This window comes from Trachurus japonicus, chromosome 10 (assembly GCF_045865225.1).
Source record: "Trachurus japonicus isolate A0001 chromosome 10, Traja_1.0".
Taxonomy (NCBI): Eukaryota; Metazoa; Chordata; class Actinopteri; order Carangiformes; family Carangidae; genus Trachurus; species Trachurus japonicus.
The window spans coordinates 24,848,709-24,862,204 of NC_140916.1; the positions used below are offsets into that span (position 1 = coordinate 24,848,709).

Below are 13,496 nucleotides of genomic sequence, written 5' to 3' on the forward strand. Positions count from 1 at the left end.
TGTCTAGGCAGACTCCTCTCCCCATGTGTTCAATGATGACAGAAATCCTGCGCTATGTTCACTGCTATGTTCTGCAAATCCCCCACAAGAGACACACACCGCACTCACAAAGCTCCAGCACATGGTTTTGTGTGCAAGCGTATGTGAGTGTACGTGTGTGTGTGTGTGTGCACCACTCTTAATCACCAATGATATACATACATATATTTAGCAATGTTTATCAATGTACTGCATGTGCTTGAATATATTCAATGTTTTTTCTGCTGGCCTCTGCATCTTTGTTGTGTGCTTCACAGTCTTTGTGATTTTTATGTCATATGTCTCTTTAAGTGTTCCCCTTAGGCAACACAGACAGAGAGCACACTGTGGCGTATGAATATTCAGACACAAATGTGCACAAGCAGTTCCACGTCTCTTTATGGGAAGAATATAAAAGAGAAATATTCTTTAGATGTTGGAGAGCATTATTGAAGCACTCCTTCAAATAGCCTCCCAGAGTTCCCTCCGACGCATGAAAAAACTTTATATTTCAAAAAAAAGAGAAAAAAAACACAGAACTAAGAGATAAACTTACTCAAATGAATATTCACACTGCATGCACTGCGGTCACCTGTCGCGTTATGTCGTTTAATGAAGCATATCCAGCCCTTTAACTATGCACCTGCTGTGTTTTGAGTAGGACCACACCGCTCAGATGGAGACAGATGTGGCTGTGTGCATCACAGCGATCCAGGCCACTGTCAGTCAGCTTTAAGACGGATTGTGTCTCATCAATCAAGGGTTGACCATGTGGACTTCCAAGTCTTAAAACTTTTACATAAACTTGTGACTTCAGTGAAGCAGCTTTGGCCTCCTGCGTGGAACATTTTCCACATTCTGCACAAGTTGGAATAAATGAGTCTCATTGCTCACACTAAGTGCCTGTTTAAGTCATTGGAGAACTCTTTGTTTCTACAGATGCTGATGTCAAGTGTTTGTGCTACAGCCTCGGGGAGGCTCAGGGAGGATGTAAGCAGAATACAGATGTAGAGACAAACATTATTATATTTGCATATGTGCATAGACACACACACACACACACACACACACCTTTAAATATTGTCACTGAATACACAGGATGTGAGTGTCCAGCAGTGATCTAATTAAGAAATGTCCACTGAGCCGATTATCAGTGCAATGGTAACCAAGGCCAACCGCTTCGCCTCCATGACAACCGAGCATCAAAATCAGAGGAAGTCCCTCTGCTCAGTGATGCTGTGATGCTTCACATCAAAGCAGATAGTCACTGTAGCTATACTGAAAGTATACATGTTTTGTTTTTCAGGAAAACTATTTTCCTTTCTTTCTTTCTTTCTTTCTTTCTTTCTTTCTTTCTTTCTTTCTTTCTTTCTTTCTTTCTTTCTTTCTTTCATCCTTTCTTTCTTTCTTTCTTTCATCAGCATCACATCTAACTTTTCAACTTCCCCCCGCGGCTGGATATTGTTCCTTTGTTACAGGACTTACTGTAATGATAAGACCCGCAGGCTGCACAGTAAATGTGATCTCATCCACAGCTTTGCCTTCTGCTGTGTCTATTCAGGCGTCCCCTTATCTTGCAGGCACACCTTTGCTTTGCAACAAACTTAAATCCTAAACTTACCCGAGGTGAGGTGTGCTCTCCCCTGAGAATGCCATGATGGCTTGCCACTGGGAAAATTATGGCCACCAGGTGAAGGGATGAAATAGACTGATATCACTGTATTTACTGAAATGTGCGCATTTGTCAAAAGGAGCTGCCCTCTGAATCACTCTTTCCCCCTCCATTCACTGCATCATCTCACCTTCCCTCAACTACTTATTTCCTTCTTTCATCATTATCGCGATCATTATCCTCTCTGCTGTCTTGGAACTTGTTGTATGATCTGTCATGCTGTTTTTCATTATTCAGATGGTGATTATTCAAAAGTTATCTCTCTTTATATGCCTACTAGCATCCTGTCTTTCTGCTGATATATATTTTTGCACTCTTAACTGGGTGCTAATTTTGAGAGTCTGGTTTGACTTGTTCTCTGCCTCCTTAGGCCTATTTTACAGACAACAAACGCTCCTGTTGCTGCTCGCACCAAACAATTTGAATACAACACAGCCAGCACATGTGAAAATACTAATGATCTGTTTATTTAAACCCGTGACATAGGCATTTTCCCTGAAGCTGCAGAACAAGTCACAAACACAAGCACACAAACACAAGTTGATGTGTGAGCAAACAGACATAGTGCAACATTAGCATTAACTTGACCTTTCTGGTGAATGGTTTTGTGTTGGCTGTTTACTAATTCGAGAAAAAGTATCTGGCTCTTTAGCTCGAGCTAGCAGTATCATCATTGACTGAAGTGTCCATTTGGATAAAGGTTTTTTTTCTAATAAAAATAAGTGTTTGTTTATGTAATCAGTGCTGGTATAAACAGTACAAGGCTTTGTCCTGTAAAACCAAAACAATGAGCTGCTAAGATGCAATAGCTATAGCAAAATAATAATCCTGTAGCTGTAAACTTGTAAAAAATAAAGTAAATAGCTTGTTGTTCTAACTCGCTACTTAAAGTATATTATGTTTACACTGAAAACATGACTTACTTGGCTGATAGCTTGTTTTTCAGCTCCGGCATACTTCCAGAAAATCAAAATATTGTAGAGGTCTTGTGCATCATTTTACACACATTTCCACAGAATTCAGACTGACATACAGTATTTGATATATTTGGAAACTTTAGTTTCTGCACTAGAATTTAAAATAAACTTGTGGGGGTTTGAAATGTGTTTGGTTTCAGAGCATGAGCTTTTATCGACTCACCCACTGGTGGGTCAGTAGGTTTGATGTGTAGATTGAGGAACTTGAGACTTGCAGTTTGAGGACTCCGACTCTGTCAAATGACACTGTTGACAGGTCTCTGGTGATACTTTAATTTCATTTATCATATTACTTAATTAAAGCATCTGGCTCACCCTCATTGTGGCAGGTGAAGCTAGACATGGTGTTGTTTTTTTGGTTGCAATTTCTTTTTTGTCTGACCAAATATAGTACACTGACTTAAATTTAGCCTAGAGCATACCACTGGCCTTGGATACACATGAAAACACAATTTCAAACACTTATTGCCCACACAACACAGCGTACAGATGGAGAAAATAGTGAATGCAGAAACACACATGCACGTACACACACATTTTGCTGTTAAAAACTGTCTTTGGGCGTGACCTGCCATTATTAAATTTGGCTCTGTCTACCTCTCTCTGTCCTTCAGGTACATAAACAAGCAACACACAGGCCAGTCTATACAACTGTGAGGACCATCTGAAAGGAGTCACACAGCCAGGTGTGTGTCTCCCCGGGCGGTAACTCTACGAATCAGTGAGCCAGTTGCATGGCATCATGTCTCCTGCAGCGCACCTCGCTCCTACCCCACCACTTCCTGTTTCTCCTGTCCTTCATCTCCCAGTAGGTGATCCCGATCTGCTTCATTTGTTTTTTGTTTTTTCTACAAGAAATCACCAGAATACAAAAGGACCAACATGTTTTATTATTTTTTCCCACTCTTACCCACTCAATCTTTGCCTGTGTTTCTTCAGATATTTATTCTGTAGAGGGACAAAGGAGCTAACCCATATTTCTGACAAGTTAAACTATCAATCATACAACAAGGAAGGTCAAATTCTTTTGTCTGCCTCACAAATCTTAAGTTGAAGGCCTAAATCATCAAGTGTCTTCTTCAGGGGGAGAGTTAGAGCTCTCAGGAGAAGAAAGGGAGAAAGTTTTGTTGTCAAATCCAGAGACACAATGCTTTCTTGCTGCTTCTTTCGGGGGTCGGGCATCTTTGTCGTATATGCTGTTTTTTCTTTTTTTGATCTCCCGTGTGTCTTTATATATCAAGGTATTTCTGATGTGTCCCATGGTGCTTGCAGAAGCAGGTGGCCAATATGTTTACCTTGGCTCTAAGAGGCACTGACACACAAGAGCATAGTCATTGTGTTGAAACTCAGGGGGATTATACAAAGACAGAAACAAGCAAGGTTTGTCAGCCTCAGACCCAAAGGAGAACACACACACACACACGCTACACTTACTGACACAAACACACACAAACACTGAAAACTGTAATCCTCTACAGAAGAAGGGCACTGAGCACTGCACTAAACACACACGCATGCATGCACGTTCACATGCACGCATGCACATAGACACACACACTTTGGCAACTTGAGTTCTTTGCCACTATCTTTCTTCCTCCTTCACTCTGCTTCAATTCACCACACTCATATCAGTGGGAATTAGCTTCCTGCACGTTGTCTTTCAGGCTGCGTAAGGTAAACAAAATACTTTTCACTTCAAAAGTTTCACAATTTTTTTCTAATTACAGTAATAATTTTGCTCTTGACATTGAGGTTTGCCAGGTTGGGTTTTGTTCCTATGACGACAGAGCCGCATTCATCCTCTGATGTTCTCTGACTCCCTTGCTGTTTTTCTATATTGCACAGAGCGCAGCCTGGTCTATTTCTGTGGAGACCCATGTGAGTTGTTTCATAATTATGGAGGATAATGATTAAAGATTCACACACATGCTCACTTTCATTTATCATATGCTTTTCAGGACTTATATTGACACCATTTCTCTGTGTTGTATTTCTAACCTTGACCCTTACTTAACACAAATTCCAATTTTAATTCCCAAACCTAAATTCTAACACAAAACTTGTTAAAATATCCTCTGAGGGAAATCTTTTTCTTTCCTTTTCTTTTCTTTTCTTTTTTCATATTTCTATCCCTGTGAGGAAATTTGGGCCTCTTAACAGCACACACATACTCATCCAAACACACACACACACACACACACACACACACACAGCCGGTTCCCCCTTTTGTGATAACTCCTACAAAACGCCTGTCATCCTTACTCAGTCATACACAAGCAGGGAGTCAGCGCAAGCTGATGGATCAATTTAGTACAGAAAAGCTGTGGCATTCTTCAAATGTAATGGGCTTTGATGTAGACGCTGAGCTGCATTACAGAACCCCGCTGAAGCCAGTGAAACCTCTTTTCATCTGCCTGCTTCCTATGCAGAGGATGTTGGCATGAAACGTGCCTCACTTCTGCTACGCTGTTTTTTCCCCTCCTTGTTCATAGAGGAGTGTAGCTCATGCACGCCAGCAGTCTCACATCCTTTTCTTTTTTTTTTCTTCTTTTTTTTACTTTCTCTTATTTCTGTTCTTTTGCAGCTGCATTGGAAATAACCACTTCCTCCCCGCTTGTTTCATGACTCTCTCTCCCTGCCTGCCAGAATCTCACTTTTGACCCGAACTGTGACGCCAACATGATCACTGTGAGCCTGTATAAAATGGAAAAGCCACATTCTTAGGAGATTTCTTCTTGTTTGTGAAGTATGAATCCATTTGTGCAACACTCTGCCATTCTCCTGCAGCTACACACTGCCCCCTGGTGGAACATTTGTTCATACCATGTGTTTTCATTTCGCTTGTGCTGTTGCAATGTTCACACTTTGCAGTAGCTTCCTCTCAGATTTCACATTGGTTGGAGGTGGATAAGACGTGTTAACTAATTAAATCTCACACATACACCACAAAGATACTAATTTGTCATGAAATAGTATTATTAATCTTACTTAACTCTGAGCAAGAAATTGATACATGGGCTTTTTTGGAAAGATAAAAACACTTTGGGGGTGCACTTGCACATGCTAGACATACAGTACCAGACGAGTGTGTCATTTTTGCAAATAATGTAAATTATATATTCTATATCATAGTTAGAGCCTTAATCCCCAAGACCTAAAACAACAGCTATATAACATTTAAAAACAACTTCATAATAATTTCTGTGTGTTTACCATATATTTGTGAAATTAATTGTCAGTTTTTTATTTCCCCCTCTATATTTGGTCATATTAATTTTTCTACATTCATATGACACCAACACAGCATGCATTATGCTTAAAGCTCAGGTTGTTTTGAAAAAAAAAGTAAAATACTTGATTGTAGGTTGAGAATTTATAAGAATTCATAGATTCAAGATTTAAGAAGTTTATTTGTCACTCAGATGTACAAGTACATACATTGTGAAAAGCTTGAGTTGGGTGGGTGCTCCACAATATGCATAATAAATTAAAAAGAGACAATAAATAAATTACAATACTAAAACCTAAAAGGTTTAGTATTGTATTGTTAAGGGAAGTTAAAAGAATCCAGACCAGTTTACAAGGCCGCAACAATAATTTGGATTGATTGTTAGGTTGGTTTATTTAGTAGTCTGGAAAAACTGTTTTTCAGCCTGCTTGTGCTGGCCTTAATGTGTTGGTATCGTTTGTCTGAGGGCAGCAGCACAAACAGGCTGTATAGGAGAAAATATAAGAACATTCCCTAGACCTCACAGTATAATGACATACGGTAGGCTTGTATACACTTCTGTGTGTTTAATTGTTATAGCTTATGATACCATATGAGGAGATGAGATGGTGAAATAGGGTCTGTTGGATTTAATGATTCTCTATGTGATTTCTCTTTCCCTCACAAACATTGTAAACTATTTTTAACTTCACAAAAGCATCTGTAAGTAGCTGATAGGCCTACTAATATTGCTCGTCATGTGTTACGGTAATATACTGCTGTAGTGGGCTCATTTCCACAAGAATGTATTTTTAGTAGGGAGATGGCATTCAGGTATATACAGTATAAGAGAATCTATTAAGAATTGGATCGATAAGCAGAAATGATAAGGGAACAGACAACAATAAAATCCAATCAATTTGCATCCCTGTCATTCAGTGTTCAGCTCCAAACATCCTGAGATGATGTTTATAGTAACTGTAGCAGTGGAGCGGAGGGTGGGCTCCTTTTCATCTACAGCGATCACCTGCACATGACACAAGAATTGCATGAAACACAGATTGGTAAAGCACTTAGACAAATCATAAATTCAAGAAACCATACATGACTAATACTATGATCACTGCTGTTTTTAACATTTCTTATACCTGTAAAACCATTTGCTGTTTTTCCTCAAAGTCCAGCATTTGCGGCTGCTTGACCAGAAGCTGAACGATGCTGTCTGATGTCGCAATTTGAGGATCCACAGAAAACACATCTTTGTCAGCTCCCTCCAGGGTTAGTCTAGTTATGGGAAACTGTGACAATACAACAATAATTCAAGTTTAATTGTTATTGTCAGTGATGGTAACTTATGGATGGAAATCTCACCTTTAAGCTAATGAAATGTTTTTTTTGTTTGTTTGTTTTTTACCTCATCAGGATCTTTGACTGTCATGTTGATGGAAACGGACCCCAGCGAGTTCTCCTCGACCTCTCCTGTGAAGTGAGTATCTAGAACACACTTTCCTGTTTCCCCACACTTGTAAAACTCGGGTTTGTTGTCATTTTTGTCAGTAATGGTGATCTGTACAGTTTCCATGGTGCTGGCTTGTACCCCATTGATGTTTTGTTTAGACTCGGTGGCCTAAAATACAACAGAGCAGAATATTTTACTGCCTCAACATTTTACCAAAATAAATAAATGTAATTTAGAACTTGACTAGCATCGATCTTTTCTAATTCTGCGCACAACTTATTCACAACATCATTTGTTAGTAATAGAGGAAAGAACAACTTTACCTTTACAGTCAGAGTAACAGTATCACCAACATCTTCTCTGTCGATTGGTGACGCCACAGTTATGACACCACTGTCTGGATTGACTGTGAACAGGCCGTCTTCTGTTGAAGCTGTTGAACAATGTGGAAAACACAGAAACATTTCTGACTTGCTCACTGACTATAAACAACAAAGAAATCAACCAAAAATATTGAGGCTGACCTTCAATGCTATAGATGATCTTATCATTGATTCCTGTGTCTGGGTCTATGGCGGTCACTACAAACACAGAGGTTTCCTGGAAATGAAAAAATGTCAGATTTTCTGAAACCTGAGGTAGCTGATGGTCTCGTCACATTCAAAAGCCTGGCAACTGAACGCAGGGTTACTTCTATATCTGTGTCATGCTACACTATGAATTTGCAGCACCATTGTCATATTAAACGGACAGAAAGATACATAGTCCTTGGGCCAAGACCCAAAATTTCACATATCGGTATCACCTGGGAGGGCAAATTCTAGTTGTGATCTTTTTTATTCCTATACACCCCTAGATTAAGTTTTGATATGATAGACCTTGCTGACTGGCAGCTTTATAGTATTTATCACCTCTTAAAGTAATAGTGGGGCAGATAAGCAAAATAATTGTGCGTTTTAATGACTAAAGCATGAAACTTTCAGCATTTCATCTACATACCCCAAGGTTTAATTTTAGACGTGGAACCACTTTGGTGGCTGACCTTTAGGGGTCTTTAGGGGTCTTTTTCCACATTATTCCCCATTGGAAACCTATGAAAATCTGGGAAGTAAATCATTACCAATACATTTCTTCACCATTGTGTTTAGGAAGGTGTGTAATATCATGTAATAAAATGTTGAAATTCAACTCCAGTGGGAAACCCCCTAAAAAAACTACTCAAAGTTGGGGTACCCGTGCAGATTCTGCGAAAATTCTGTGATGTTAAATTTGGCCTTAAATATCTTGTGAGGGGTCAAACTAGAGGTTTTTCATGATTCTGAGTTGATCGCAAACATTAGTTTTTCAGCCAAAACACTTGTAGTGGGAACCTTGGTGGAAAAAAACAGCCACACCCACTTTTCCTGCTCATCGGAACCCCCACCACCACCAATAGAATGTATTGCAGAGAAGCCATTCCTTAGCATGGCAGAGGTTGTGTCACATATTACTACTAAATACTCAATAATATAACTTATATTCATCGTCTGTATAACGTTGTACAAGAAAAAAGGCTACAAAATATAAGTTATATTATTGAGTATTTAGTAGTATTATGTGACACAACCTCTGCCATGCTAAGGAATGGCTTCTCTGTAATACATTCTATTGGTGGTGGGGGGGGTTCCGATGAGCAGGAAAAGTGGGTGTGGCTGTTTTTTTCCACCAAGGAGTGTTTTGGCTGAAAAACTAATGTTTGCGATCAACTCAGAATCATGAAAAACCTCTAGTTTGACCCCTCACAAGATATTTAAGGCCAAATTTAACATCACAGAATTTTCGCAAAATCTGCACGGGTACCCCAACTTTGAGTAGTTTTTTTAGGGGGTTTCCCACTGGAATTGAATTTCAACATTTTATTACATGATATTACACACCTTCCTAAACACAATGGTGAAGAAATGTATTGGTAATGATTTACTTCCCAGATTTTCATAGGTTTCCAATGGGGAATAATGTGGAAAAAGACCCCTAAAGACCCCTAAAGGTCAGCCACCAAAGTGGTTCCACGTCTAAAATTAAACCTTGGGGTATGTAGATGAAATGCTGAAAGTTTCATGCTTTAGTCATTAAAACGCACAATTCCTTCCATATATGAGCTTATCTGCCCCACTATAATAGACTGTTGCTGTTCAGAAACGAAAAAAGTGCCTTCCCTGTAAATCATCTTTCTTTCATCATATCCTCTCCTTTGGGTGTGAACTAATGGCCAGCCAGTTAGCGTTTCAAGTAATTTATCTAATTAATCTATTTTATCTAATAAAATAATCTAATTTATCTAATATAGGTGTAAATAAGCTTAAATTAGCCGATTGTCAGTTCTAAATCATTGCAATGTATTTTCTAATTAAGGATACTTTTTGAGAAATTATATTTCTTCCCAATACCATATTCAATTGGTGTAGAGGCAAATTGGATAGATAGATAGATTTTGGTAACTGAACAATGATGAACGCAGATCGACAAAATGTGAACAAAAGGTGGTGGATGTGAAAGCCCTGTCAGTTAAGTATTTTTTTCTCTAATCGGACAATATCTGATTCCATGCGTATTTGTCCCGTTTACACGTTCATGTTACAGATCCGATCTGAACCACTTGAGAGGAAAAAATCGGAATTGGGCCACTTGAACCGTGCAGTGTAAAGACAGCCTTAGTTGTGCCACTTCCAGCCTCAGTAGGACAGATTCAGGAGGCTGTGATACAGGTTGTTGGGGAGGCCTGCCAGGCATTCTCTCCCACTGTGGCCTTTCTCCTTGCTTTCTCCCATCATGTTGCTGAACGGGTCATGGGTCCATTTTCCAGCTTGGGTGTTTGCTCCGGCTCGAAGGACCATGAAAAAACTATGATGTGATGTCCAAAAAGAGTGTTAAATGACTTTTAATGTGTTATTGGCCGTCTGTGTTCTTTTTAGAATTAATGACAATCTGCCTATAGGGGAAAATAACAAAATGCGAAAAAAAAAAAAAAATATATATATATAAAAAGCTAAAAGGCTATCATATTTTAATTTACTTATATTGACCCTAAAAACAATTTAGTATAGGTAAGGTTTTGCCCACTCAAGTGATACCGGTATCTGGTCTGGTCCAAGGACTAACATTACTGTAAAAGCACTCAAGGACACATCAGAATTAAAAGCACATGTCACACCTAGAAATGTTAAAATGTGTAATGATGACAGTGATAAGAGCCTCATCTCCTCTTCATTTTACTCATCAAAAATGAATTTTTCAGCACATTTCCTGATGCGGCATCTTGAATAAAACTTACCACAGGAGAATTCTCCTCAACTCTGGCTTGATAGGGAGGATTGATGAACTGTGGGTCCAGGTCTGCGACATCCGCAACAGTAATGAAGGACAATGCGAAGCTTGTGAAGACATTAGATTCAGTTGAATGACACTTTCCTCCGCCGTCCTGTGATGAAACACACAGTTGTTATTCTAATCCATTTGTCTTAAACCAACTTGTCTTAAAATATTTTAGAATTAAAGACCCATAAAGTCAATATTGTTGAGTCATTATATGACCATTTAAGGATAATAGATGATGTCACATCACTCCAGAGATCCTCACATTAAACTTTTCATATTACAGTCAAGATAAAGATAAGCACTTTGTTTTTTATTAAAAGGTATTTTCACAGATGTTTTGAGTTTTCAGAGATGCTTTGGCACTAGTTCCACTTTTCCTTAATAATGATGAGTATCACTAAGGACAAACACATCAAACCCCAACTAAAATACTTACAGTTGCAGTGATATTAAGCCGATAGAAAGTGCTCAGTGATGTATAATTCAGACGTTTCTCCAATTTGACTTCACCAGTTGCACTGATGCTGAAAAAACTTGATCCACTACTTGGAATAACCTAGAAAACAGAGTGCAGTTGAAGCTTTCAACACATTAATGTAACATCAGAATATAATATCAATGACATGATTTATTGAGGAAGCTTACGTCTTCAATTTTGTACTGAATGGCACCAGCAGCTCCAGAGTCTGCATCTATGGCGTGCACCGTAAACAGAGATGTCCCTACAGCGGTATTCTGATAAATTAGATGGGGATAGAAACAAAATAAAAAAGAACAAAATAATTAACACTAAAATGTCATGGTGGGGTAGAAAGCTGTTTTTTCTTTCACTGAAGCATGATAAAAATCCTGCAGGGATGGAAAAACTGGTTAAGGAAAAGGTAAAGAGAACGATTAACTTCTGTTTGACTTACTTCTGCGACAGTAGCATCATATGAAGACTGCTGAAATAGGGGTCTGTTGTCATTGGCATCCAATAATATGAGATTTAATTCTCCTGGTGTCTGAAAGACATTTTATGACGCAGTCTGTGAGTATAGTGATAGATTTGTATGAAATTGGTGACTAACACAGATTACATGTGACTTACACTATTGGGGCCATCAGAAACAACAACTTGAAGCGTCATGACGACATTAATCTACAATGAAAAAATAAAAACAGGTAAATAAATAACTCAATGAAACATATTCACATAATCAAAATAAAGTTACTGGTTTCTTCTGGCCTTCTACCACACCATACCTCTCTGTCTAGGGGCTGACGGACTGTTACAACCCCAGTGTCTCTGTTAACACTGAAGAAAGCAGCATTGGGCCCAGAGATTGAATAAGTTAGTGGGTCATTTTCTGCATCTGTTGCATTTATCTGAAATGCAGGTTCACCTGTGAAAACATCAGTGGAACATGCAATGAAAGATGCGCAGGCAGAAAATCACAAAGGTGAAATGAAAACAGCCAGTTTTTCACACACATGCATACCTACGGGGATGTCTTCACACAATTGATAAAGATATTTCAGGATTGCAGGACTGGTATTTGCTGTCAACACACAGAATTAAAGTATTAGTTTGTGAAGTAAATACATAAAGACACAACTGCAGACAAATAAAAATGACTGAATATTCACCATTAGTTAAGCCAATAAGGCACAACAGTAGAATAGTTCCTCTGATCCGCTCCATGTCTGCAAATAAAAATAAAGATAATTAGTAAATCCAGGCAATGCTAACGTGCAGCTGTCCAGTAAATTTCATGTTTACCATATCTACAAATTTCACCATCTTAGTTTGGCATATTATAATTTATTAAGTTATACTTAAGTTAGATGAAAACTCAGGATCACCAACGTCTGGATTGTTAATGTTTATTAAACAAACAACATTTAACAACATCTGACATTCTGACTTCAAAGCTTCTCTCTTGAAGATCAAAATTGTGATATTTTTACATTTTATTCCAAAACAAATATTGTCGTGAAGTGGGCTGAGGAGCTAATCACCCCTCAGCCCACTTCACGACACCTCCGCTCCGGTCAGGCAAACCTCCTGCAGATCCCAAGGACCAAACTCCGAACCATGGGAGACAGAGCTTTCTGCCACGCCGCTCCCTGTCTTTGGAATGCTCTCCCTGACCACCTGAGAGCACCACTGACCCTGGACACTTTTAAAAAAGGCCTAAAAACCTACCTTTTTAAAAAAGCCTTTCATTAGTTGTTTCCTTTGGGGAGACGTTCTCTCTCCAAATTTTAACTTTTACCTTTTTTTTTTTTTTTTTTCTTATGTAGCACTTTGAGATTGTTTGCTCAATATAAAGTGCATTACAAATAAAATTCATTATTATTATTATTATTAATTAGTTTACGGTGTAAGATGTATTCAGTTATCTGTGAATCGCACAGGACAGAAAACTGTTGCTCTGATTTCTGTGGTTGAATTTAACAGTATACTGCATTTATGACCACACCCGGTAATATCATGGCAGGTGTTTTCACCACCTGCTATGATATGACGACACTAAATGTGCTGTCACCTGCTGTAAAGTTTCATTTATGGAGAATGCAGAGCAGCTATCTGTGCTGTCTTCCTCATTAGCAAAGGCGTTGCAACAGGGCAGGCAACCCTGTGTTCCTACGGCCCCGGGCTGGAAGGGGGCCCCCAAGAGACGGATGACATTGGTCCATATCAGTGACGAATGACATGATGTTGCTAATGGCATAGTACTCACAGTGCTGCCAACGCAAATACTAAGTTCTTCCATTAGCAGTAGAATAATGCATTTGTTGTGAAATGATAACATTGATACCAAC

General features: G+C 38.8%; 1 protein-coding gene across 1 annotated transcript; it reads right to left on the reverse strand.

Annotated features, from left to right (window-relative positions):
• Positions 1–7,010: 7,010 nt before the first annotated feature.
• On the reverse strand, positions 7,011–12,393 carry LOC146980121 (cadherin-related family member 2-like). The gene is made up of 12 exons (XM_085788761.1): positions 12,318–12,393; positions 12,170–12,229; positions 11,934–12,073; positions 11,779–11,829; positions 11,603–11,692; positions 11,334–11,423; positions 11,125–11,244; positions 10,645–10,791; positions 7,859–7,934; positions 7,658–7,767; positions 7,290–7,502; positions 7,011–7,173 (listed from the first exon to the last, which is right to left on the reverse strand). Exons 1-12 carry the CDS (start codon positions 12,370–12,372, stop codon positions 7,018–7,020), a joined length of 1,308 nt encoding a protein of 435 aa, XP_085644887.1. The 5' UTR covers positions 12,373–12,393; the 3' UTR covers positions 7,011–7,017.
• Between the last annotated feature and the right edge of the window lie 1,103 nt (positions 12,394–13,496).

Bases quoted from the DNA above. Each gene is read 5' to 3' on its own strand.
- LOC146980121 (XM_085788761.1), bottom strand. From the start codon at position 12,372: ATGGAGCGGATCAGAGGAACTATTCTACTGTTGTGCCTTATTGGCTTA. The intron at 12,230-12,317 runs GTGAATATTCAG...GTGTGTTGACAG, and splicing joins CCTTATTGGCTTAACTAATG to CAAATACCAGTCCTGCAATC. The intron at 7,935-10,644 runs GTAAGTTTTATT...TTTCATTTCCAG, and splicing joins TTGAGGAGAATTCTCCTGTG to GAAACCTCTGTGTTTGTAGT.